The sequence below is a fragment of the Podarcis gaigeae genome (assembly GCF_964106915.1).
Source record: "Podarcis gaigeae genome assembly, chromosome: 15".
Lineage (NCBI taxonomy): Eukaryota > Metazoa > Chordata > Lepidosauria > Squamata > Lacertidae > Podarcis > Podarcis gaigeae.
The window spans coordinates 4,119,491-4,145,252 of NC_139692.1; the positions used below are offsets into that span (position 1 = coordinate 4,119,491).

The 25,762-nt window shown below is 44.8% G+C and overlaps 1 protein-coding gene across 2 annotated transcripts in view; it reads right to left on the bottom strand.

The window, feature by feature from the left end:
* EBF2 (EBF transcription factor 2) overlaps window positions 1–25,762 on the bottom strand; it is a 260,670-nt gene that overhangs the window by 32,927 nt on the left and 201,981 nt on the right. For both annotated transcript variants that reach the window (XM_083713608.1, XM_083713609.1), the window contains exons 9-13: window positions 21,738–21,868; window positions 20,091–20,217; window positions 9,845–9,933; window positions 8,691–8,756; window positions 6,008–6,182 (exon numbers count right to left, since the gene is read on the bottom strand). In XM_083713608.1, coding sequence (XP_083569734.1) covers window positions 6,008–6,182; window positions 8,691–8,756; window positions 9,845–9,933; window positions 20,091–20,217; window positions 21,738–21,868 — 588 coding nt within the window. The remainder of the gene's footprint in view (window positions 1–6,007; window positions 6,183–8,690; window positions 8,757–9,844; window positions 9,934–20,090; window positions 20,218–21,737; window positions 21,869–25,762) is intronic.

The following is a 25,762-nucleotide window of genomic DNA, read 5'->3' on the forward strand; positions in this document are numbered from 1 at the left end:
ATGCTTATGGAGTATAATGATGGCTTACATCAGGGGCCACTGGTGCAGTGTCCTGCAGACACCACTGGATTATAATACCGATCATTCATAGCCAAGATGACTAGTGGTCAAGAATGGCGAGAGCTGAAGCACAACAATATTCACATTGGCTACTCTTCCTCTAAGCCAGTGTTTCCCAACCGGTGTTCCGCGGCACACTAGTGTGCCGCGAGACCTTGCCTGGTGTGCCGCGAGTCGGGCGGCGAGAGGCGGGGCGGCGGCGGCGAGGATCCGCGTCGAGCCGGGGGCGGCTCCGCGGTGGTGGTGCCGAGGTTTCTCTCTCCATTCTCCCCTCACACACACACAGGAAATAACACAGGATCAGCTGACAGGACCCGGCCAATGGGGCGGCGGCGGGGCAGCGCGCGCAAAAGGGAGGAGCGCGAGACAGCGGACGAGGAGGAGGCCGGCATGTCCGGGCAGCAGCAGCAACAACAGCAGCAGCAACTCCCGGCGACGGCTCCTCAAGCCCCGGGCAACCCTACTCCCTCACCGGCCTTGGCCGCCCTCCTGCTCCACCCGCCGCCGCCTCCCCCGCCGCCGCCGGCCACCTCGGCCCCGCCGCCGCCCCCTCCTCCGCCCGCTATCGCTGCCACCACCACAACAGCCGCCGCCGCCTCAGCTGGGCCCATGCCTGCTGGGAGCGGCGGCGGCAGCAGCAGCGCCCCGGCGCCCTTCCTTCACGGCGGCGACCCGGCCCTCCTGGTTCGGGAGGCGGGCGCGAGAGCCCCACCCCTCGGCGCTCGCCAGCTCCGCGCGCGTCCTTGCCTGGGCGAAGGTGCTTCTTGGACGGGAGGCTGCGGCGACCAAAGACCCCGGCGGCTGTCAGGAGGAAGCGGAGGAGGAGCGGGAGGCTGACCCCGAACTCGTGGGAGGAGGCGAGAGAGAGAAGGCGCTTGGGCAGCCACCCCAAGCCGGCGCACGGGGGCGCCCCTTTGGAGCTGCCCACCTGAGCGCACGGGACAGGAGCGGCGATTTGATTCGAGCCAGGCCACGCTTGCTGCGGAGGGAGGAGGAGAGCGGCGCCTTCCAGCCTCGTCTCGCTTCGTGACAGCGCCGACCGAGCCTGAGAGGGAGCAGATCCGAGGGGGATCTTCCCCACCCAGCCACCCCCTCGCCGCCCGCCCTGCTCCTGTCGTGGCAGCAGACGAGCCGACTCGCCCTGACCTGCGGGGTCCCCCACGCCGCCTCCGCTCACGGCGGCGACCCGGCCCTGAACGAGCAGGAGAAGGAGCTCAAGCGGCGCCTCAAGCGGCTCTACCCAGCCGTGGACGAGCAGGAGGAGGAGTTGGAGGAGTCCCTCAGTCCCTCGCTTTGCTGCCTCCTCCCCCCCACCCCCAAAGCTTGGAGGTTCCCCGGCAAGGGGGAGGGGGAAAAATTGAAACTTACACTTTCGTGCATCCCTCCCGGCGTGACGCTGCGCGCTGACGTCACGGGGCTGTAATGGTGGTGTGCCTCGAGATTTTTTTCATCAATCAAGTGTGCCTTCGCCCAAAAAAGGTTGGGAAACACTGCTCTAAGCCAGTGGCTCCCAATTTTCTAAGTACTGCTATGTCATTATTTTTTTAAAAATAAATTTTATATTTTATATTCATTTCTAAGGTACCACTTCTCCTAACGTAAAAACCTTTTTTGCCGCACTGTGGCTTTCTGGCTAAACAGGTTTGGCAGGTTTCTGAATGGGTAAAAAATCCTGCAAAAGCTGTAACAGGATGTTTTTGTTTTTAGTTTTGTTAGTCCTTTCACTTTCATTATTAAAAGTTGTATTCATTTTGTTATTCATTCATTAATGTAGCATTCATGGCATTGCCAATTTCAACACATTCATTAGTTTCCGCCACTCCCATTTCTTTTTGATTGCGATTGGTTTCAATGAGAGACCCAGACAATCATCTACTTTTGGCACCTTTGTTGTTTTCCACTCTATAGGTCTGATGTTTTCAGGCATATTCTGTAAATGCATCAGATCTGCCAGATATCAAATGATTTGGGCAAAGCACCAGAGTTTCAGTTGCTACTAAAAATATGAACATCTTATAAACCTTGCTGTCAATGGAAGATCCTGCTGATCTCTGCATGCTTGCAATGTCTGTTTTCTATTCTTTGCTATGAGATTTTAAGACATCAATTTCCTCCTCCAAAGGATCATTTCAGACAGAAAGGACAAAGGTTCCCAATTTTATAAGTGATTTATAAAGGCAGGCCAACTTTCACTCTCCTTCCCCTCCTGGTAACCTCTTTGTGACCTGTAAAGATTGTTCCAGCAGGGCTCCAATTTACACAAAAAGAGAGTTGAATGGATTTTCATTTGGAACTCATTTGCTTAATTTTTAAAATGAATGGTGGCTCATAAACCTCTTTAAAAGAGGTGAAAGTGGGGCACATGTACACACCACAGGGGTGGGGAACTGCAGTCCCCTGTGGACAATCTTCTGGGGCCTTCATACCAGTGGTGAGTAGGGTAGGGCCAGAGCCAAAATCAAGTGGAAGAGCAGGTGTGATTTTTACCTTTCTACATTAGGCTACATTCCATGAGTTACTGACCTGCAGCAGGTCGGTGGGCAAGCCAGGTTACATAGTCCTGATGTTCCAGCTTGCTAGGCACAAGAGTGTTAGCTTTCTTTATTTTTTTACTTGTTGCAGAAGTTCAGTCTGCTCTTCAAGTGATACTCTGGGCTCCAAGCGCCCAGTGAAGCAGGCAGACAGTGGCAGGTCAGCAATTTATTGACCAGGGGCTGCCCAACTTAAAGTGGGCAATAGCTGACCGGTGAGACACGATGATCCCTCCCACTGACAAAGGCAACCCATAGTGCTGGTACCTTACACCAGTGTTTCCCAACCGGTGTTCCGCGGCACACTAGTGTGCCGCGAGACCTTGCCTGGTGTGCCGCGAGTCGGGCGGCGAGAGGCGGGGCGGCGGCGGCGAGGATCCGCGTCGAGCCGGGGGCGGCTCCGCGGTGGTGGTGCCGAGGTTTCTCTCTCCATTCTCCCCTCACACACACACAGGAAATAACACAGGATCAGCTGACAGGACCCGGCCAATGGGGCGGCGGCGGGGCAGCGCGCGCAAAAGGGAGGAGCGCGAGACAGCGGACGAGGAGGAGGCCGGCATGTCCGGGCAGCAGCAGCAACAACAGCAGCAGCAACTCCCGGCGACGGCTCCTCAAGCCCCGGGCAACCCTACTCCCTCACCGGCCTTGGCCGCCCTCCTGCTCCACCCGCCGCCGCCTCCCCCGCCGCCGCCGGCCACCTCGGCCCCGCCGCCGCCCCCTCCTCCGCCCGCTATCGCTGCCACCACCACAACAGCCGCCGCCGCCTCAGCTGGGCCCATGCCTGCTGGGAGCGGCGGCGGCAGCAGCAGCGCCCCGGCGCCCTTCCTTCACGGCGGCGACCCGGCCCTCCTGGTTCGGGAGGCGGGCGCGAGAGCCCCACCCCTCGGCGCTCGCCAGCTCCGCGCGCGTCCTTGCCTGGGCGAAGGTGCTTCTTGGACGGGAGGCTGCGGCGACCAAAGACCCCGGCGGCTGTCAGGAGGAAGCGGAGGAGGAGCGGGAGGCTGACCCCGAACTCGTGGGAGGAGGCGAGAGAGAGAAGGCGCTTGGGCAGCCACCCCAAGCCGGCGCACGGGGGCGCCCCTTTGGAGCTGCCCACCTGAGCGCACGGGACAGGAGCGGCGATTTGATTCGAGCCAGGCCACGCTTGCTGCGGAGGGAGGAGGAGAGCGGCGCCTTCCAGCCTCGTCTCGCTTCGTGACAGCGCCGACCGAGCCTGAGAGGGAGCAGATCCGAGGGGGATCTTCCCCACCCAGCCACCCCCTCGCCGCCCGCCCTGCTCCTGTCGTGGCAGCAGACGAGCCGACTCGCCCTGACCTGCGGGGTCCCCCACGCCGCCTCCGCTCACGGCGGCGACCCGGCCCTGAACGAGCAGGAGAAGGAGCTCAAGCGGCGCCTCAAGCGGCTCTACCCAGCCGTGGACGAGCAGGAGGAGGAGTTGGAGGAGTCCCTCAGTCCCTCGCTTTGCTGCCTCCTCCCCCCCACCCCCAAAGCTTGGAGGTTCCCCGGCAAGGGGGAGGGGGAAAAATTGAAACTTACACTTTCGTGCATCCCTCCCGGCGTGACGCTGCGCGCTGACGTCACGGGGCTGTAATGGTGGTGTGCCTCGAGATTTTTTTCATCAATCAAGTGTGCCTTCGCCCAAAAAAGGTTGGGAAACACTGCCTTACACCAAACAGGTTGAGCTTATAACTAGTAGCTGCTGCTTCCTGCATTGTTTTTGCCATGTTTGCAGCACTGAAGTGACCTCCCCAGGGCGCAAGGCATGGACTGTCCAGATTACAAGACCTCCCTCTCAACCTCATTGATGTGGTCCCAAGGAAAGCAGATCAGTACATTGGGCACCAGCTTGGCTGCAGCAGTTGCTGGAAGGAGGTGTACATGGTGCCATCCAACTGTCTTGGGAATTTGGGAGGGTTTTGTTCTCCCAAAGATGTCCCACAAGGCAGCGGGTACAGATTGTTCCTCGGGGTTTACTCCTGAAGCCTCTCTCATGAATGAGCAAAGGCTCAAGGCAGACAGAGATAGGCTACATTCAAGTCACACAAATGTTTTCACATGTATTCTCTCCATCCAGGCAAGCAAGTGGCATTATCAGAGTTCAAGGACACAAAGCTTGTCAAAGCACTTGAGAGCATAGAGCAGATTTTGTGAGGCTGGGCCTGGGCCTCAGGTTCTCCATCACTGAACTGTAGTCTTCCTCCAGTCTTGGGTGCTTTGCAGGCTGTTGACCTGTCTTTATTTGAGCTTCCCTGTCAGCTTCTTGCTCCCTTGCCTGGAGTCTGTTTTGGGCAGAGCTAACTGACCAGAGCTATAATCAATGTACTGACAGGGCAGGAAGAATGAAACGGAGACCAAATCAAATAAAAAAGTAGCTGTAGATTGGAGGCAATGATTGCCTTGCCTAAAGACATTCAAAACAAGGATCAGAAATGAATGTGGAAGGACAGCTATTGAGCCCACAGGACAGTATTGTGTATATACAGCAATGTACCTGTATTGACCAGAGCTCACTGGGATTTCCACATAGGAGTTCCAGGTTTATTTTCTGGCATCCCCAGTCACAAATATCATTTATTAGGGGATGAAAAAATGTCGATGCTTGTGACTTTAAAGAGCTACATCCAGAGTAGAAAATTCTAGGTTAAATAGATAAAAAAACTGAAACAAGGCAGCTTCCTAAGATACTTAACATGCACAAACCACCCCTGGGTAGCCAGAATGAGAAGGCCAAGTATGGGTGGAAGGCTAAAAATTCCTCCTTGCAGTTTTGTGGATGAAACCAATCATGAGAGCAAACAACCCCAAATCATAGAAATGGGAAGCCAACTTTCTCGGAAGACTAGTACCCATGTGATCAAAGAGGGAGGTGAGCCAGGGACTATATAATCAGTGAATCAAAGAGGTGCACAGGATTCAACCCCCTACACCCCATAGATCAACTGGAACCAGGGCAGGTCAGTGCATTCACAGGGGCAAAATATGTCACTGGCTAGTGTAGCATAAGAAATAAGGAGTTGGAATCCATTATTATTTAAAAAAATAAATCTCAGAAAAAGGAATAGATGATTTGATTCTAGAGGAAGAAAAAACAGAACAGAATGCAAAAGTAGTCCCTCTTGATTGGAATAAAGATTGGGTTATAATTTAACACTTAAATAATATTTCATATTTATTAATAATTTATGGCAGTGACCAAGTAAATAATATGTAAGATGCATGTGTGTGTGTGTGTGTGTGTATGAAGACTTAATGATGTATTTATTGGACTGTATATTTTTACTGTGTAATTTATAGGTTTTTTTAAACAGAAGGCTCCTTCAATCATTTGATAAGTGCAATGTACTAATTATGTAAATAAAACTAGGGTAAAAACAGCTAAACAGCATTTCCATATTTCTCATATTGGGGATCCTTACCTTGATTGTTTCCTTGTGTTGATTCTGAGATGCTGACTCCCAACTGGCTACTGTAGGAGTTGATGCCCATCATGCTACTGTGAGCCGGAGAGCTGGACAAAGGGATCTGGCCTGGATTCCTGGGGACACTGTAGAGAGCTTCTGCGATATCAGCAGCTCGCTTCAGAATAATGTCCTGCATGCAATAAAGAATGGGCAAATCTGTCAGTTTCAGTTTCTCCCAGTTTCTAATTTTTGTATCTACTTTTCCCCAATATGCAGATTTTTGCAAAGCAAGTTACCTCAATATAATTCATTTTATATGTTATTTTCACCAATACAGTGGTACCTTGGCTTTTGAATGTCTCCATTGACGAATGTTTCAGTTTTCGAATGCTGTAAACCCGGAAGTAAATGCTTCCATTTTCGAATGCGCCTCAGAAGTTGAATGGCTTCCGCTGAGTGTATATGTTATTTTTCTCTATTAAATACACACACACACAGACATACTCTATTAAATTTGCAGACCACCCTTTTTGCCTCAGTTTTCGAACATTTCAGAACTCAGACGGTCTTCCAGAACGGATTACGTTTGAAAACCGAGGTACCACTGTATATGCATTCTATGCACCCCTTGCTCCAGTATTTGGAGAACTGTGCTGCAAAATTTGGAGAAGTGCAGATTTCAAAGGATGGCTGCATTTCAATTCGGACCCCTGTTCTGTACTTCAGAAAACATCCTGCCTTAGTCTGAAGTACTTTGTAGGAAGGTGAAATTCACTGTAAGCAAGCATAAACTGATGAACACTGAAGCAACCAAACAAAGAAACCTAGTTTCATCCTAGTTTGATGTATGTGCTAATGGGGTCTCCACAGGTCTTTACTCTGATACAGCATGGCCCTCTTCATGCAGTGCCATGTTTCTAGAAAAAGAGGCACCAGAACTCACCATGAACACCTTCTTCATTCTCTTAGAATGACAATGGTGCCAATCTGAAAGCTGCTGGAACTGAGTTCCATTGAGTTCCACCTGAAAAAATGTCCTGTTCTTATGTTCATAAGCAGGCAGCCCAGCTCAGCTAAGGGTCCTCCTCATTCTTATTCACTATTGGAAATACCTCTTTTCTCTTTTCACAAGAGTGGATGCCATTTGCAGCCCTCCAGAGTAGTTAAAGCCTGTCATATTATAGGCAAATATTTCCAGAAGCTTTTGTGCTGGATGCCTTTAAATTTTTTATTTTTTATTTTTAGGGAAATGTCTATAACTTCTTAATTTGGAGGCAGAAAGCACAAATCCTGCCAAATTTCAGAAGGATGATCAGAACAGTTTTCACATAAGGGCAATCATTACAGTTTTCAGGTTTGTAAAAAGCAATCACTTATTCTCCCCTGGTGTTTTGTGGGCAACTGGTCTGAAAACTGCAGACGTGAGTGAGGTGTCCCGGAGTAAAAAACCTGCCAAACCGGACAAAGTGTTTTTTGAGCTAGATACCTTTAAAGTTGATTTGGTGGGGCAGTGGAGGTGAGAGAACAAAAAGGGATTCAGTCCCTCTGATTACAAGCTTGATGAATCAGTCGCAATGGAGCTCTTCCTCCAAGCTCTCTCCACCCCACTCTTTCCTCTTGCTTCCCCGGGTGTTATTCCGGCTTAGAGACATCTGGAATGCACTGGCACCACAAAGTGCTTCATGGGTCCGCACTTTGACATATGACACCTTGTGCAGGTCCTGCTTTGCCTCTGATGAGTCCTAAATCCCTCTGAGGCAGCAACCTCAGGTTGAGATTTGGGATTCATTTGAATCTGATGCACACCCCTAAAAATTAGGGTCAGGCCTGTTGTCCCTGCTCAAAACCTTCACATATTTATTTAAAAACACAGGTGGACAATTTGCATGTGGCCCTCAGTCCATTTTCATGCAGCCCTTGGCTTGTATGGATGGATAAATCAGGGACAGAGAGAGAGAGAGAGAGAGAGAGAGGAGAGCTGTCAACGTTTCCCTTTTTTAAAAGGGAAATTCCCTTATTCCGAATAGGATTCCTCGCAAGAAAAGGGAAAAGTTGACAGCTATGGAGAGGGAGGGAGAGAGAGAGAAAGAAAGATAGAGAGATAGGGAGACAGAAGGGATAAAGAAAGCAGATGTCAAAGAGAACAACAACTATCAGACTTTTAGAAGACATCTGAAGGCAGCCCTGTTTAGGGAAGCTTTTAATGTTTGATGTATTACAGTACTTTAATATTTTGTTGGAAATCATCCAGAGTGGCTGGGGAAGCCCAGCCAGGTGCATGGGGTATAAATAATAATAATAATAATAATAATAATAATAATAATAAGCATGAGAAAAATGAGTGAAAGACTCATTATTGTCTCCAGCCCCACACAATGCTGGTATGTGACTCCCAACAAATTGCCCCAAAGAGAATGCAGCCTCTGATAGTAAAAAGCTGCTTACTTGATCTAAAAAAAATCTGAAGATGTGCATGTAATTTCATGTCCAATTAGAAATAAATATAATCTGTGTATGCGCAACTGGGACCTTGCAGGGCCTCGATTCTGCAGCAGGAGCTCATTGGTTTTGTTCAGATAAATGTGCAGAGGTGTAGAGAAAGGGCAGCTAGCTCAATCCTGATGTCTCTCCCCCCACCCCCATTCAATGAATGTCTGCAGAGAGAGAAGTGGGAAGAGGAAGAGGTGTGTGTTAAGACCTGATTATTGTGTGGCGTTCCATACAGTGCTTCAACTAGGTCAGCTGCTCTTTTCAGTAGCATCTCCTGCAAGGAAGAAAGAAGGACAACCCATGGTTATAAAGAAGGAATAGCCTTCTTTATAGGTTATAAAGAAGGAATGGCAAACAGGATCCCATTTTAGAATGACTCAGATTTGCTTTGATGTTATATGTAGCCATGATGATGCTATGTATCACATCATTTGCACTCTCACACTGCTAGGTCTCTCAGTATCATCCTGAATCATACTGCAAGAAATCTAACTCTTCCAACCAACAAGTGGACAACCAACAAGTTTCTCATTTGGAAGGACTGTCACATTTTGGGGAGTAGGTCCAGTGTCAAAGAAATGAACAGAAAATCAGGCAGCCTATATAGCTGGGTGGCAGACTGGAGTGAAGACTTGTACTTCCCTCTGGTCTGTCACCCAAGCACTGCCCTCTCTGGCCAATGATTGGCCAGTTTGAATTCCAGTGGATGGCAAGCTATACCGCCCTCCTTTGCAGCCAGCCAGGGGAATTCTCCAATAGGCCAGCTTATGATGGAGAGGCTGTAGCTGTGAAACGTGTGGAAAGTAGGTTTATGGACAATTAAATTCCCCAGGAATCTCTCTTCTTTTTGGTCATTTTCTCATTCAATGGATTCCATCACAGAATTTTTGAATGGCATGGGGAAGTAACAATGATGAGATTGCACAAGTTACCATGGTTATTGCTGTGCCATTTACTAGATATGATAGAAAACAGATGTTGCAAGTAAGCCCATCCTTTGATCACTCACATTTGTTTGGAGATTATATGTGTCAATTTGACCTCCAGTGCTTACTCTGGCCCTTCATTTATGAATGTTTAATGTGGGAGTTATTTATTAAGAAATCTCCATTGATTGATTTTATTAGACTAATGCATGAGTAGAAAACATGGTGTCCTCCAGATATTGTGGATTCCAGCTACCATCAGCTCTAGCCAAGTTTAGTCAATGGTCAGGGATAATGACAGTTATAGTCCATATTATCTAGATAGTATCACCCTGGTTTAACCAGTCAATTAAACTGGCATACATTTAGATACACATAGAATATTTATTCTTTCAATGTTTCAAAAATATGTTAAGCAACATAGAAAACTTTTTACCTTGGCTAGTCGTTCTGGGTCACCAGGATGTCTTGGTATAACTTTCTGGAGTCTTTGGAAACCATAGTCTATGGTAGGCTCATTTAAAGCTAAAATAGGGAATGGGGAAAAAATAAATAAAGATCACATATGTGCAACAACTGGCTTAAAGATGTGCCTTCCTTTGGGAAAGCAAAATGCTATTTTGCAATTAAAAGGGGGGGAGGAACAATGAAATCAGTAACTGGAGGCAAACATGTGCACACATGCGCACACATACACATGAGTGGAGAACAGAAGCTGGCTATTTAAGGGGCAATTAAGGGGCAATTCGTTAAACATGTAGAACTTTTATGGAAAAAAGTTTTAACAGTGCAAGGCACTGTTACTGAACAGGCCTTACTTGTAAGTATTACAGAATACAAGTATACACACAAGTATTACAGAAGGATATGGGCTATTGAAAAGGGCATTGCTAAATAGTAAAGTACTTTTAGTGTTTTGTGGAACCTCTGTTTTAACTCTATTTCCAGTTGATTTGAGGGGAGTGATATCTGCAGCACTGAAAAAGCAACCAACTTTACATAGCAATCATCCAATGTTGCAACAGCTGCTAGTTTTGTCAGGCTGGCAGATGCCTTTAATTATCTTTTAAGAGGCATATTGTCTGTTTATTCTTGGCCATATTAAGAGAGGGAAAAGAACTTGTCAAAGTGCTTTGGAAATGGGGGCTTATGACATCACAGCTGCCAGCCAATAGGCATCCCCAGCAGGCAGGTGTTCTGCCTCAAAACATAACAAAACAAAGAGGAAGAGACAAACATCTATTTACAAAACAGCAAAAGGTACCTCTGTCACACCTGTAATAGAACACCTATGTGCACCCTATGATTCTAAGAGAACAATTTCTACTGAATGCACAAAGGCTAGTCTCCTAGAACAGGGTGGGGTGGGGAAAACTTTTGGCTCGGGGACCAAATGCATCTCTCTAAACCTCTCTAACTGGTCCACAAAACTTTCCCCATACCATACCCCCCTCCCTAGCCACACCTGATCTCCCCAAGCCATGCCTATCCTACTTTGTGCACCTCAACTGCTTTGCCTGACTTGAGAATGCATCTTGCTTGCCTGGATGGAGGATAGAGATGGATGTGCATAAAAACTAGCCCACTGTACAAAGATAAAATCTTCATTTGTTGCTCTGCCCATTTTTGCATTTAATCGCTGACATCTGACCTCTGCAAGGTTGCCCAGAAGGGACTGATTGATTGATTGATTGATTGATTATTTATTGAGTTGTTAATCACTTTTCTCACAGAGGGGCCCAAAGTGACTTACATTACAACCAATTCAGAACATTCCATAAAAATCTAAAAAATGCAACTAAAGAGATAAAACAGTGCTACCCTTCAATATAAGGACCAAAAGCCTGAGTAAAGGAAAAACAACACACCTTTATTTTACACCTAAAATATAGAGGAAGGTGGGGAGAGTATTCCACAAGTGTGTGAGGGCACCACTGAAATGGTCCAGTCTCGTATTCCCACCCTCCAAGCCTCCTGTGGAGTGGGTAAGCAAAGAAGGGTCTCCAATGATGATTGCAGGGTCTGGGTCAGTTTATGTAAGGAGAGGCGGTCTTTGAGGTACTGGGTCCTGAACCTCATAAGGATTTATAGGTCAAAAAATTTTTTTGAATTGATCCCAGAAACAAAGTGGTAACCAGTGCAGTCATGCCAGAATTGGTGTTAATTGTTCAGACTCTCTTGCCCCGATCAGCAACCTTGCCGCCAAATGCTGCACCAGCTGCAGTTTCTGAACTGTCTTCAAATGAAACCCATCATGTAAAACATTAAGGTTGTCCACCAATGGACCAGATCAATGGTAAAGGAATATCTTTCAAGGTGGATTGTAGGAGGTCACAGTGGATTTAGCTCTGAACAGACTCCTACTTTTACCCATATCAACAAGCAAGCTTGCTAGGAGAGCCCCTTGGGAGAGCTCACTAGTGCTGATGCAGGAAGCAGAGTTCGGGACCACCTGTTCCTCTGATCCTAGTGTTTAACTTAATGGCAGATGGTTCACCACCTTAAAATGCCCACAATATCCAAATAGAGCAAAACTGCACCAGAGCCTTGTGGGAAATTTGAAATGGTGGATGGTTCACAAACCCTTGCTGCAGTCTGCTCCACTGCTTCTCCACACCATGGCAGCCCACCCTCACCACTGGTCAAACCACTTGGAGGGTACTCATTCTGAGAATAGTACAGAGCTACACTTTGCCTGGGGGACACGCGTGGGCTTGACAGCTGATTGGCAGCAATAAATTAAACTGGAAATCATAGCGCTGTCCCCTATGCTCTCATCTGCCTCTGCTTAGCAACATAGAAGCAAGAAATCATAATATGTCCTGGTGACATACATTTTGATTTATTTTAATGAAACAATGATGGCCAGTTTAAATATTATGGGACTGAATCAAATGGGAGTTGTGCAGGAAAGCCTTAGACCTGAGAATTTAGATTTTGCTATACTTAGAATGTTTTTTTCCTGCCTACTGGGAACCATTCTGGATCACTTAAGGAGTTTAATAATACACATTTCAACTGCCATAGAATCTATTTCCCATTTGGGAGCAGGGCAGGAAAGTTATGCCAATAATCGTGAGAATTTGTCAGAATCCTCCTGAGATCTTATATATCACAATGAGCCATTTCTCTTCTTTCTTGTGAGTCTAATAGTTTAAGTGAATTACATGTCTTATTTCAAGCAAAAGTGGTTATGAACTTTTGAAATAAAAATAATAAATGAAATAATCTCTAAATGTGTGTATTTAAATAAAAGTATCTAATGAGAATATCCAGATTTGATGATCAAGAAAACAATCAGGCTACTGCTTAGTATTAATTGTTTAAAAAATCAGCAAAAATATGCTTTCAGTTTGTCATGATAAGTTGCAACAGTTGCTCTATAGCTTCTAGTGAATCTCAGTTCTTATTTATTTGATTTGATTTTGTTGTTAACAATTCTAGTCCTCTGAAATTGTTGATGAAATGTTATTAGGCTAGTAATGCATTGCCAAAAAAGAGTGTTTGCATCACCAAAACAAGATGGTAAAAGAACATACCAAATTTGCATAAAAGTTGCATATGATAATTTCTATGTCTACATGCAAATGTAAAAATTGTTACTATAAATTAAAATATAACACATCTTGCCACAGTACAGAAGCCCTCCTTTATGTCCCTGTGCCATCTGAAATATAGCAGGTAGAAACACACCTTTTTCAGGTGTGACACACAAGATGTGAAACATTGCACAACAGAGGCCTTCTTGGTTCCACTGCTTGCCACCAATGAATAGTAAAGTGTTGTCTTTTCCAGTTAGAAGTTGGATGAGGGGGGGGGGGACTGGCTTAGTGCCTTTGCTCAGATAGGTACACAGATAGACAAGCGAGTCAAGCCATTCCTTTTTAAAATTCAGTTCAGGTTTGGCTGCATCTGATGCTGTTCTGGATTGGTTCTGGTTCTGGTCAAGCGAGATTCAGCGATCAGTTCTGCCCACACAGCCAACCAATTCAGTTCCAGTTTACACAAGAAAATTTAAATGTGAGGCACGTTATTGATATTGATCATTTGCACAGTGCAATAGCGCAAGCTAATAGGTCTAAAACTGTTGCAACCAAAGCCCTATGCAGAAATTATAGTTACACAGGAACAAAACGCCTGATGGTGCAGAAAAGCCCCCACCCCTAGTTGCATGCTCAATCCAGACTGGCCGATATTTGTTCCAGATCTCATGGAAGTTTTCATGTGTAAAACTAGATTCACAACAGCCCCTCACACTGCATATGTTCAGGCTGTACACACAATCAGAGGCCCGGGGCAAAATGTGGCTCTCCAGGCTGGTCCTTGGAACACAGCCCCTTCCCAGACGCATTGTCTCTCCCCAGGCCACAATCTTCACTGGCCTTGCTTTGCACTCTCCTTGAGTGCTTTCTGACAGGTTGGAATGTGTCCTTGATCTCTGTTAATGGCTCTTCCTTGTCTGGATGTGTGTGCAAGAAGTGTGTGTGTAAAAGCTAGCCTACTGGGCAAGCGTAAAAATTATATTCACTTCTCCATCCTTTTTTGCCTCTTGCCCCACCCATATGTCCTCTGGAAGTTTGCCTAGAAGGGAATGTGGCTCCAGGGCTAAAATGAGGTTTCCCATCCCTGGGTCATAGATCGTATGTGATACATCAGGGACAGGTTTACTTGGCATGACCCCATTCATGCTTCTGTGTTGCTGCACATGGAAGCTACTAACGCCTGCACAAGGCTTAAGTGTCAGCAACATGTACTATTAAACATGCATGACTACTTGAGATTTCTTTCCTTTCTGTGGCTATCATTATATTGTTGAATTTGGATTGAATCCAGACTAAGCTAGTTGAATTTAGGCCTCTCTGAAATCAGTGGGACAAGTTAGTTATGGCTTAATTTAACTCCCAGTGGAAACTGTGTTCAACTGAATTCAAATAACTTACCGCCCAATTCCAACCATGTCTACTCAGACATAGGTCCTATTGAATTCTGTGGGGCCTACTCTCAAATAATAATAATAATAATAATAATAATAATAATAATAATAATAATTTTATTTATACCTTGCCCATCTGGCTGGGTTGCCCCAGCCACTCTGGGCAGCTTCCAACACATAGCACCATAATAAAACATCAAACATGTTTTATTGAATCAAATCTGATTCAATACAAAAAAGTCACAATATCTTTAAAATAAACAATTTATATCAAATAAAGCAATATTCAATAATCCATCAATAATAGTAAATAGGTAGGATGTAAGAAGGCATCATTTTGCATTCCATACTGTATTAATTGCATGCAACACTGTTTCCATTCCTCTGCAGTCTGCCTCCACAAAAAAGTTTCTTCTCACTGTCCACTGTGGTGTAATTATGTAAGTTACATAAATTACATTGCCATTATGTTATTCCACACCATTAATTTCAATGCAAAGGAAACATAATGCAAATGGTGGAGGAAATGTCATCAATTTCAAATTGTTTAGTAGACTGAAAGCAACAGCAGTTGCAACAACTTATCGTATTCACTGGATTGATTTCCATTCTGGACATGGAACTAATAAGTGTACAACGGCAACTTCCACTCCTTTTTCTGCCTTCATCAGAATTTTCCAGCATCCCGATCCCCAGATAAGTGGGATTAGGACTGCAGCTTTTGACTGGATCCATCCCACTGCTGTGTGCCCTAAGTGTTTTCAGGCCCAAAGCAGGGTGCCAAAAATCAACCCATTTCCGCAAACCTCCATGGATAGGTTTCTAAACCTTTTCAGCTACTGGGGGACTCCCCCCCCCCTTATATAGTGGGTAGAGGGAAGCGGGGAGAAGCTCAAAACAATAAACACAGCCTTGGCACCACAATCAGCTGGGTGATTGCTTTGCAGCAACATTGTGAGTGATAACACTCAGAGAGGAACTGCTGACAGATTCTTAACTACAGCATTGCTAGTATGACATACTTTGCCGTAACCTATTATAAATACCCATTATGGGGAACATATGCATGCCGATAACAGCTCCCACTGTGACATTTAGATTTACCCTTGGAATTTATCTTTAATTTTTATGGTTGTCTTTTTAACAGTTTATGGCTCTCTCCTCTTCAAACAAGCTGTCTCAGTGCTGTTCTTGTTCAGCTAATGCCTAATCAGTTTGAACATGGAATGAATATTGGATTTTGTATTAAATATTGAAGACTTCTCCTCAGATCTTTAGCAGTTGCAACCTGAGCTCCGAAAATCCCTGCTTTATCATCTCTCCACCTGCTTACTAATAGGAACACCGGATTCAGTCTCTGCCTTCACGGCCAGTTCCCTTGGGAGGGATCTTGATAGGAACCTGATTCTGACATCAAAACTGCTATTGACTTACTGACTCCCCTTCCACTCTGGTGCTGATCATGGTACAAATCCAATCAAAGACTTGGATCCATCTTATTCCTAATAAGGAAGAATGGCTCAAAGTATAACACAATTAGAAGCAGTTTCTAAGAGATGAGAACGAATTTAATATTTGAGTTTGATTTCTAACCATGATTACTCAGACATATCATTGGGTTTAATTGGACTTGAGTCCAATTAGGGGATTAAGTGGAAACTGAGCATCAATTTGACAAATATTCTGAGTTCTGAATTATTACCTGATCCTGTTTCCAAATTTGAACTGTTCCATACCCCCATCCTCCTCAAACGTGGTACAGAGCACTTTGTACGTGGAATTTGCCACAGTTTTGCACACATTGAAGAAATGCTGTTTTGGATGCAAGGTTGCATCAAGATTCTTTATTTGTGTTGTTTTACTGGTTCAGTTGTGCACAAAAAAGAAAAGAAAACTTGAGATAGTACCTATCACTGCTGGAAGAAAGACTGGTGGATTAAATAAATAAATTCAGGAGGACCTGGATGCCAGACAGAGGGAATCCACAGAACAATAAACATAGAAGGTGCCTTTTATTGAGTCAGTCCATTGGTCCACCTGGCTCAGCCATTGTCTACGCTGAATGGTATCAGCTTTCCAGGATTTCATGTAGGGGTTATCCAGTCCTACCTGGAGATGCCCAGTATTGAACTAGGGACCTGTTACATGCCAAGCAAATGCTCTTCCACTGAGCTATGGCCACCCCAAAAAGAAATGAACTGGTGAAGTTGGCTTATACCTAATTCACACGTACACACACACACACACACACACACACACACACAGGGATTGCCTGCTCAGAATGCAAAAATTATAACATCACATTTTGAATGCTGGCCCTTCAGTCTTGCCATGAATTAAATATGTGCAAGACAACTGCTGTACCTATAGCTTATTGATGGCAGGGTTAAACCCCAAGGGAACCATTTTAAATTTCAAATGTTACTTTTTAAAGAAATTATTCCCACTTCCCTACCCCAATTTGATTTTTACTCCAGCCATTGTTTTGACTTAAATTGTCGATTTCATATAGGAAGTATTGCATATTATCCAGGACTATGTATAGATTCACCAAGGAAAGCTGAGAAAAAGGAACGATCTGTACCATGATCAAAACAGACTTTGAACACCACTAATATAGTGATTGGAGGCAAGAAAAACAACAACACCCTGGGTTAATTGTGCAGCTTGGAAGTTCTTATTTTATTGTTCTGTGTTTTTCTTTCAACAATTCTACTACCAGCCAAAATGAGCTGGGGGAATTGCTTACACCAGGTGCAGCTGTACTTAATAGTTGTGTTTATCGCTTTGCTTGTCATGATCTACTTAGATAGAGAGGCTGAGAAATTGCTTGATTCTCCCTCCTCCCATCACTAATTTTATGGAGCATCTTCTAGCATAAAGCAGCAAAACAACCTTTCCCTTCTGGATGGATCTGAAAATCATCTTTCACTATTTCCTTGGGTATCTATGTTCTTCTGTATGGTCAAACAGCAGAAGGGACTGGCTCACTGTTTGGATAGATGGATTATCCATTCCTGGTAGCAGCCTCACTTGGGGCACTGGCTGAAGCCACACTTCAAACAGAAAGTGGGGAGCCCATAGTGCAGGGGAGGGAACCAAAAGGTAGAATCATAGAATATAATCATAGAATCATAGAGTTGGAAGAGACCACAAGGGCCATCGAGTCCAACCCCCTGCCAAGCAGGAAACACCATCAGAGCACTCCTGACATATGGTTGTCAAGCCTCTGCTTAAAGGAAGGAAGGTTTGTGTGGGAAGAAGAAGAGTTGACACAGTTATGAATTTGCTCCCACAACAGGCAGTCATGTCCACCAATTTAGGATGGTTTTAAAAGAGGATTAGCATAAGATTATCATGGTACTAGCCACAATGGCTATGTTCTATCTCCCCTGTTGGAGACAGTATGCCTCTGAATTTTCAGTTCCTGAGAACCACAAGTGGGGAGAATTCTCTTCAAGTCCTGCTTTACAGCTTCCCATAGGCTGCTGACAGAACAGAATGGACCATTGGCCTGACCCAGCAAGATTGAGATGGACCACTGGCCTGACCCAGCAAGTTCCTTTATTTTCTTACATTCTCACATGGGAATTGGTTCCCATTCAAGACACATAGGAACACGGGAAGCTGTCTTATACTGGGTCAGAGCATTGGTCCATCTAACTCAGCACTGACCGGCAGTGGCTTTCCAGGGTTTCAGGAAGGGGACCTGTGAGTGTCTTTGTGGAGCTAGTTCTAGACTTCTGAACAAAGTTTCCTTCGCAACACCTGGGGCTTATTCAAATATAAGCAGAATCCGCTTGTGCAGAACTTCTATTTACACCCATATTTTCTATACAAAAAACCAAAAATATTATCTGCTATTATGAGTATTAAGAATTCTGCTGGATCAGATTGTTGTTTCTATCAAGTACCTGGTTTCCTCCTCCAGTGGCCAGCCTGATGCCTCTGTGAAACGCATGAGCTGAGCATGAGGCCTGCCTGTTGTGGCAAAAAGTGCCTTTTATCAATTTCATCTGGTTCACCTGCCATGGCAGTTCCCAGTTGTTAAATTTGATTTAATTTACAAAGTTCTCAACAACTTAGGTCCAGGGTTACAGGGTTCTACCTGAACCCTTATAGCCCAGCAATCACAGAGACCATGGGTAGGCAAACTAAGGCCTGGGGCCCCAATCTCATTCTAAATCGGGCCCGCAGACGGTCTGGGAATCAGCGTGTTTTTACATGAGTAGAATGTGTCCTTTTATTTAAAATGCATCTCTGGGTTATTTGTGGGGCATAGGAATTCGTTCTTTTTCCCCCTTCAAAATATAGTTCGGCTCCCTACAAGGTCTGAGGGACAGTGGACCAGTCCCCTGCTGAAAAAAATTGCTGACCCCTGACTGAGACCATCCGCAGAAATGTCATTGGTTGCGCTGCAAGTTGGTGAGGCTCATTTGACAGAAACAAGAATTCGAGCTTTTAGTGTCATTGGGCCAGCCCTGTGGAATGCTCTCTCAATAGAGATCTAGCAGGTACCTTCTGTTTTAAGGTTTAAATGCCTGCCAAAAACTTTTCTGTGCTACCAAGTCCATGCAGGCAATTAAGAAAATGTATTTCCTTAATAGTTGGTAATCTCTGGTTTTATTTTTTTTTACATGTTTTTACTGTATATATGTGTGTGTTTATGACATAGCTGTATAGTAGATGCTCGGGTTGCCAATGTGATCCGTGCGGGATGCACGTTCGCAACCTGCAGCGTTCGCAACCCGCAGCGGCACATCTGTGCACGCACAGGTTGCAATTCTGTGCTTCTGCACATGCGTGACCGCCAAAATCTGGAAGGAACCCATTCTGGTACTTCTGGGTTTTGGCAGTCCCTAACCTGAAAAAATGCAACCTGAAGAATCTGTAACCCGAGGTATGACTATATAAATGGTGTGTTTGTATATAATGTGTGTGTGGATCAGTGCGCTCTGAAATGGTTCAAACTCAGTAGTGCTGGCACAATCCATTTTGCCACAAAACTCTACTGTTACTGAAAGAAATGCAGAAAGGTACAAGCGGGGGATCCCACAGCTGCAGTCCAAAATGATACAGCCCAGGCAAAGGTGGACCACCCTAGGCAAAATAAATTAGGCCTACATTTAGTTTGTATCATTATTACTCATGAGAAATGCAAAAAACTCTAGTGACAGCTCCAACTCCAGCTATGTGAGGTTCATGGGGAAATGGCAGCAGCAGCAGCAGCACCTCTACCAAGAGCTGTGCTCCAAGTGGAGATTTGTGGCTGCATCTAGTCACCATTTACCCACAATGCCCCTGAGCTAAGTTACATTGGTATGGCAGCGTGATACCGCTATGCAGTGTTAGTCATAGTGTTGGGCTGGAAAATGATGCAGGGGGTGTGAAGGACAGGTGGACAGGGGTCAGAGGCCCTGCGCTGGTGCTGGGGCCTCAACAACTGCCCAAGGACACTGGGTGCTGATGCTGGTCCTTCCTCATGGTCTGTTGTTTATTTTGATACTTCAATGTGAGATCTCAGGACAACTAAATATAACCAGTGGGTGGGGTGGGAGGCAACCAATGCAAATGTTGGGAAAGAGCCAAAAAAGCAAAAGAAAAGAAAAGTGTCAATTTTGAAACAAAAAGCTACATTTTGCTGCTGCCCCCCCCAAAGATCCATTTTCAACACAACTTTACACTTTAGTAATTTAGAACAAATAGGTCACCTGGACTTAGTCCTTTGTGATACACAGTTTTCACATACCTGTATAAATAAATCTACCAGGGGCTCCTTTGCAAAACTGCTTGGATTTATATGATAATGTTACTTCAACGACACCAGGGATGTGACGAGGGGGCGTCTGGACACGGATGGCGTGAGGGGTGATCAGCTGGGAAGATTCAAGGAGAGAAAAGAAGTAACAGTGGTGAAGCATTTCCACAGGACCCTTCACCAGTTGCAGTTAGAACAGGGCTGCTGACCCTCCAAGCTCTGTGGGACTCCAAATCCCATCATCTCCAGCCACCATGGCCAATAGTCAGAGATGATGGGAGTTGTAGTCCAACAACATCCAGAGAGCCAAAGGTTCCCCAGGCCTTTTCTACATAAAAAAATTCTCCAGGTCAGCGGGCAAAACACACACCTTTATTTACTCAGGCTAATGAAGAAGGTGGGATGCACAAATCTGTCCATTTCAGTTTATCATTTTATCCAATCTTAAGATGAGTTTGCCCCATTTCCACATAAATTTGCTTTTTTTAAAAAAAAAAAGTCTGAACAATTTGTATGAATTTTCACATTTCTCCTAGTATACATTTTTTGCATGTGATTTTGTCTAATATATGCATTCTAAAACTATTTCCCATATATAATACATTTTCTTAAATTATTTTTTTCTAAGATGCATATTTCACGAATATATTCTTTTTGTGTACAAGTATTCTTTAATATGTGTTATTTGGTGTGTATTTTTGCATAAGGAACTGAACTACAAATTTCAGAGAAGTGACTTGGGAAGCTGAGCCATGTTTCAGTTTACATCTTAGTTAAGGAAGGTAAGTAGGTCTGCATTAAAATGTGAAGAGAAATAATTTCACTCCATCTCTAGTACTTTTTGTTTTAAGTATTGAATTATTTGGGTCAACTTTTTATATATGTGAAGCCTGATCAAAAAAGTTCTGAATTACCTGGGTTTTGTTTCATAAGAGGAACCAATCCACTAAATGTCCCCTATTTTTCATTTCCAAATTTTGTATCTACAATTTGTGACAGTTTTCAGCACCTTTGTGCCTCCCCCTCGCACCCCTTCTATGGAGCTAATGCACAAGTGTGGCCATATTGACAAAACACTGCCCCCCAAAGCTACTGTTGGTGGGATTTGTGTAGGACTGTCTGAATTTCCCTGGGGGTGGGCAAACTGTTCTGCCATTTCAGGCATGGCATGGAGGGTGCGTGGGTGGGAAGCAACTTGTCTTGGTGCCCATCATGAAACACTGGGGGTGCACTGTACAAAATCGTATAAAAAATGGATATTCTCTCTCTGTTAGCAACCCGTTGAATTTTACCACTTGAGAAATGATTAATATCATATGGGTCTGAATATAAGCCACACCTTTAAAATTCGGGGGGGGGGAGAGACACTATCCAAATAAATATAAGCTGCGCCCTTAAAATTCCGCAGGCACTCACACCCGCTCTGTTTTAGAGTATGTCTGTTTCAGCAGCAATATTGTAAAAGCCAATTTTTGTAAGGTCGTGAATTTAAGCCACACTTTACCTTTTCACGGCCAGAATTGGGGGGGGGGGAGTGCAGCTTATATTCAGGCCAATACAGTAGAACCAATGCAAGCTACCTTAGCTCTTTGAGAAGGATAGCTTGGCAAGCAATAACCAGAAAGCATGGTGACCTACCTCACTCCATACCAGCATGGTCCCAAATACGACCTGTAGCCCGTCAAAGAAGTTGTCTCCTATAATGATAACCATTGCTCCACCTGTGGTCCAGCCTTCACTTGGGCTAATTGCTTTGATGCAGGGAGTGGCTACAGGATAGGAGAAAGGGGAAGGGAAGGCAAAAAGAGACATCAGAGCCGATTTTCTAGCAAAGATTAATAGCTTTATTGTACCAAGAGTTTCGAGCCTTCCCTGCAGGGAAGATTCCAGCCATCTCCATTTTGTTACAATATAAAGCTGACATACCGATTGCAGCCAGTATTGTTTACTCCAGGGGTTAATACCTTTGGAACTTCCAGATGTTATTGGACTCCATCTCCCATCATCCCCCGCCATCATGGGTCAGTGGGAGTCAGGGATGATGGGACTCATAGTCCAGCAACATTCAGAGGGCCAGATGTTCTCCTGGCTACTAGCCATGTTGGCTATGATTGATGGGAGATAGAGTCCTACAACATCTGGAGAACAGCAAAGTAAATATTAGCAGTGAAAGTTGGGTTAAATAACAATCATTCTATTGCCAGAAACTTCAGAAAAGTTAACATTTTCTCCCCTATGTTATATTTATAACATAGATATAAACTCTGTGGATTCTGGAGAACATCTACATTCTTCTTTGCCATCCTAAAAAGTTCACTTGCTATCATTCAATTGCAGCAGATCCAGACTGCAAAAATATATTGGTTCTACACCAGTTTAACTCTTATGGCATCCCTAATGAATTCTGGGAATTGAAGTCTGGTGTGGGTGCTGAGAATTATCCCTAGCCTGTGAAAAAGATGAATCTCATGTAAGGCATCAGTAAAAAAAGAACTGGAAATAAAATTGCAATGCTTTCGTACAAATCTAGGGTACAAATTCACCATGGGGAAGAAAAGGGCAACACAAAATATTAAGGAGCTGGAGAAAAACTCCCCTATGAAAACATTTGGGCTTCTGGATTTGGGGGGCGAGGGGGGCGGGAGGCAAGGGTGTGTATACATAAAATGATGCATCATTGAGAAAGTGAATGAAGAGACATTTTTCTGCCTCTCTCTTAATTAATACTAGAACCTGGAGTCAGGGTCAGCCCCACCACTAGGGCAGTGGATGAGCAGGTGTGTGTGCTTTCCCCTCTGTTGTGCCGCACACGTGGCCCTATGCTTCCAAGCTGCCCTGTCTTGTGCTCTCTCCAGCATGCCATCTCAGGTGTGATGGAGGATGCTCTTTTGCCACCATTCAATGGACAGTCCACTCAGCTTCTGCATATGGGATGGGGAGAAGGGCACAACCTTCTCCTTTGCCTCAGGCAGCAAAATGTCCTGGGCCAGCCTTGCCAGGGGTCACACAATGTGCTGGGAAATTCAGAACACACAAAACAAAGGGCACATAGTTTAACTATGGATTTCATTTCATGAATGCATCTGGTTGATCACTCTAGAAAATGGGATACTGAACTGCATAGTTTGCCCCACCAGGTCTTGTCTTGTGTTTTTATGCTCTTAGTAGGGATGGCCAACTCTGTTTTTCTCAGCTTCTATCCCCCCCCCCACCGCCATTCTTACATTCAGTTCACTAGATTCCCACATCAGTTTGTATTGTTATTATTGTTCTTAAGAAAAATAGTCCTTGCAAAAATTCAGTTTTAGAATGCATTTTTTGGTTGGGGAACAGTACTGCAAACTTTGGAGGAGGATGTATTTTGAAGAAGAGCTGTATTTACATATGTATATTGTTTCAGGAAGTGTGGATGAGGTAGATTCATGTTAAAATGAGAAGCAAAGTGGATTCTGACCCCCATCCCTAGTTCAGATATGCCCTTCTAGTGAGTGTGCAGGATATTCATTGCAGAATAACTTTGTACATTCCCTGCTAGAAGTTAAACTTCTGATGCTGGTAAGGTGATGGCTGGGGAATCATGTTGCCTTGCGCCAGTCCAAAAAATGTTAATATCTGTCCGACTGGAGGGGTGGGGGTGGACAACCAACAGAGCCAGCTGCAATGAAGTATGAATTAGCTCAGCGGTAGGTCACATGTTTTGCATGTGGGATGTCCCAGACTCCTTCATGGCATCTTGAGTTAAAAGAGCTCAGGTAGCAGGATGGTGAGAAACCCCTGCCTGAGAGCCTTGAGAGTCTGCTGCCAGTCAAAACTGATAGTAATTGATTAGATGCAGCAGTGGTCTTGAACCAGCATACGGCAGCACCAAGTAGAAATATATAAGCATCAGTGTCAACAGGCTAATAACAATGCACAACATTTATATTAAGCATTTTCACTGTAGCCCTGTACATATTTGCATGGAAGCAAGTCCTGCTATAGGTGTGACTTCCTAGTATGTGTGTTTAGCATTACATTCTTAAGCATGTGAGAGTGCAATCCTATCCGTGTCTACTCAGAAGCAAGTTCAACTCTGGGAAGCCCCAGGGAATTTGATGGTGCAATATAATATAATTTTAATATAATATAATTTTAAAAAATAATAAAAACAAATAAGTATCAATAGGCTGGGTTTATTCATGGTTTGCATTAGTAAAAAAATAAAATAAAAAATCTCCTGCATTTATCCCAGTATTACTGCAAGTGATATCTACATTTTACATCTTGTGTTTTGTCCCTGGTGTATTTACATTTTAATTACTATGTTAACCCCCCTTCCCTCCCCCAAGCCATCCAGGGGAATATAAACTGAAGAGCTGTATACAAATGTAATAAATAGATCATAGGTAATAAAATTCATTTTAAGAATTTCTGGCTTTCATAGGATAGGGTATTTCCCTCTACACACACACACACACACACACACACACACTCCCCCTCCCTCCAACCTCTTTCATACGTTCAGGGCCTCTGGACTATACATCCCATCAAGATCCCAATATGGTTTTCCAGTCCATAACCAAAGTCAATCCATCACTCCATTCCCAATGTTGACAAGGTCAGAGGTGGAAGGGAGCTTTGGCAGGGCTCCAAAAATACGAGACTCCTTTGAACAGCCAGTCAATCACATTCAATCAGTCAAGGAAAAACTGGAAGGCTTCCTAGCTTTGGAATCTTGGGAGTTTCCTTCTACCATTTCACTGCCCGCTGGGGGAGAATTAACACTGCTCCGAATTCTTTACTGATTCAATCATTTTCTTCCAGTTCATTAATTCTCCTTTAGGTTGATGCAGGGCACATTTTAAAAGGGAGGGACGCAACAAAACACCCTAATGAAATAATAGACTAACTTGTCTCTTCTCGTAACGTCACAAAGTCTTCTCACTTTCACTAGCTGCAAGGACAGGGCCAAGAGGGGCTTCTCTAGTTATTTTTAACTGGTGCCAGAATGGGGCTGGCAAGAGTGTAGGCGATTATCCAATTTGAAGCTTAGCAGATCCAGTGATTTGTAATTGCTTGAAAATACAGCCTGCAGACGATGGTGATTCCTCGCTTAGCCAAACAAACGAAAATCAATTAGTGTCAGTTCCCTTCTGCGCATTGTTACGTTTCCCGCAGTTTGTTTAAGGGAACGGCTGACACTTTTTCATACACATCTTGTGCTGTTACATTTCTGTTTAACTAAGATGTCATGTTGCTTGATTTGCTCAAAATCAAGTCAAGCCCAGCTGAGCAACGAAGTCTGAAATTCTTTTGTGGAATATTTAGCACATTGCCTCTCAGCTGCTCAGCTGAAGAAGCAACTAGAATGCAGAGTGAGACCGCCAGATTTTAATGATACAAAAGGGCTGGTCAGCTTTAGGCGTTATGCAGGGTTGCTGCTCTCACTCCCAAGGGTTGCCTCCTTATGAAAGCAAGGTAATCCATAAGCTGATGGGAACATGGTGAACTGTCACAATACACTGATTGGTCCATCCAGTAGACTGACTGGCAGAGGCTTTCCAGGATATCAGATCAGGCTTTCTCCCAGTCATGTGAGGAGATAGCAGGGATTGAAGCTGGACTTTTCTGTATTCAAGTTATGGTCTTTCCCTTATATTTAATCAGACCATTGGTCCACCTAG